The 901-nt window shown below is 46.4% G+C and overlaps 1 protein-coding gene across 1 annotated transcript; it reads left to right on the top strand.

Moving 5' to 3' along the window:
* Nucleotides 1–166: 166 nt before the first annotated feature.
* Nucleotides 167–711, top strand: LOC112094558 (uncharacterized mitochondrial protein AtMg00860-like; the record flags this gene model as incomplete). The annotated part of the gene is made up of 2 exons (XM_024175756.1): nt 167–232; nt 309–711. Coding segments are annotated over 2 exons (469 nt in total), but the record flags the coding sequence as incomplete, so codon positions are not given.
* Nucleotides 712–901: the final 190 nt, after the last annotated feature.

Here is a 901-nt window from a genome sequence, read left to right on the forward strand (position 1 = left end):
TACCTAAAACGGCTTTTCGAACTCCGGAGGGACACTATGAATTCCTAGTTATGCCATTCAAATTGACAAATGCACCGGCGACTTTTCAGTCCTTAATGAACGAGGTACTTAAGCTGTTCTTACGCCAATTTGTGTTGGTCTTCTTTGATGATATTTTGATTTACAGCTGTTCGTGGGAGGACCATATGGAGCACTTGGATAGGGTTATGTCGGTTTTGAGGGCCAACCATTTGTACGTCAATAGAAAAAAAATGCCTTTTTGCTCAGGAACAATTGGAGTATTTGGGTCATGTGGTTTCCCGGACTAGAGTAGCCGCGAATTCCAGTAAGATACAGGCCATGTTGGATTGGCCATCCCCACGGACCATTAAGGAGTTGTGGGGATTCTTGGGTCTAACGGGATACTACCGTAGGTTTGGGGCTGGGGTTGGGGGGATTGCGGGGGCGTTGACGCATCAACTTAAGAAGGACGCTTTTGCTTGGAATTCGGAGGCTGAGGAGGCGTTTCAGTGCTTAAAGAAAGCTATAACTGAAATTCCAGTTTTGGATTTGCCAGATTTCTCTCAACCTTTTGTGGTGGAATCTAACGCTTCGGGATTTGAGGTAGGAGCGGTTTTGATACAACAGCAGCGGCCCATCGCTTATTTTAGCCAAGTCCTCTTGGCGCGTGCTCGTACCAAATCGGCGTGCTCGTGCCAAATCGGTCTATGAGCGAGAGCTAATGGCCATTGTGCTAGCCATTCATAAATGGCGACCTTATTTGTTGGAAAGGCATTTTTTGGTGCGCACCAATCAAAAAAGTTTAAAGTTCTTATTGGAACAGCACTTAGTGAGTGTGGAGCACCAGCGGTCGCTGTGCAAATTGCTTGGCTATGATTTTGAGATACAGTACAAACCGGGG

This window comes from Morus notabilis, unplaced genomic scaffold (genome assembly GCF_000414095.1).
Source record: "Morus notabilis unplaced genomic scaffold, ASM41409v2 Scaffold2136, whole genome shotgun sequence".
Lineage (NCBI taxonomy): Eukaryota > Viridiplantae > Streptophyta > Magnoliopsida > Rosales > Moraceae > Morus > Morus notabilis.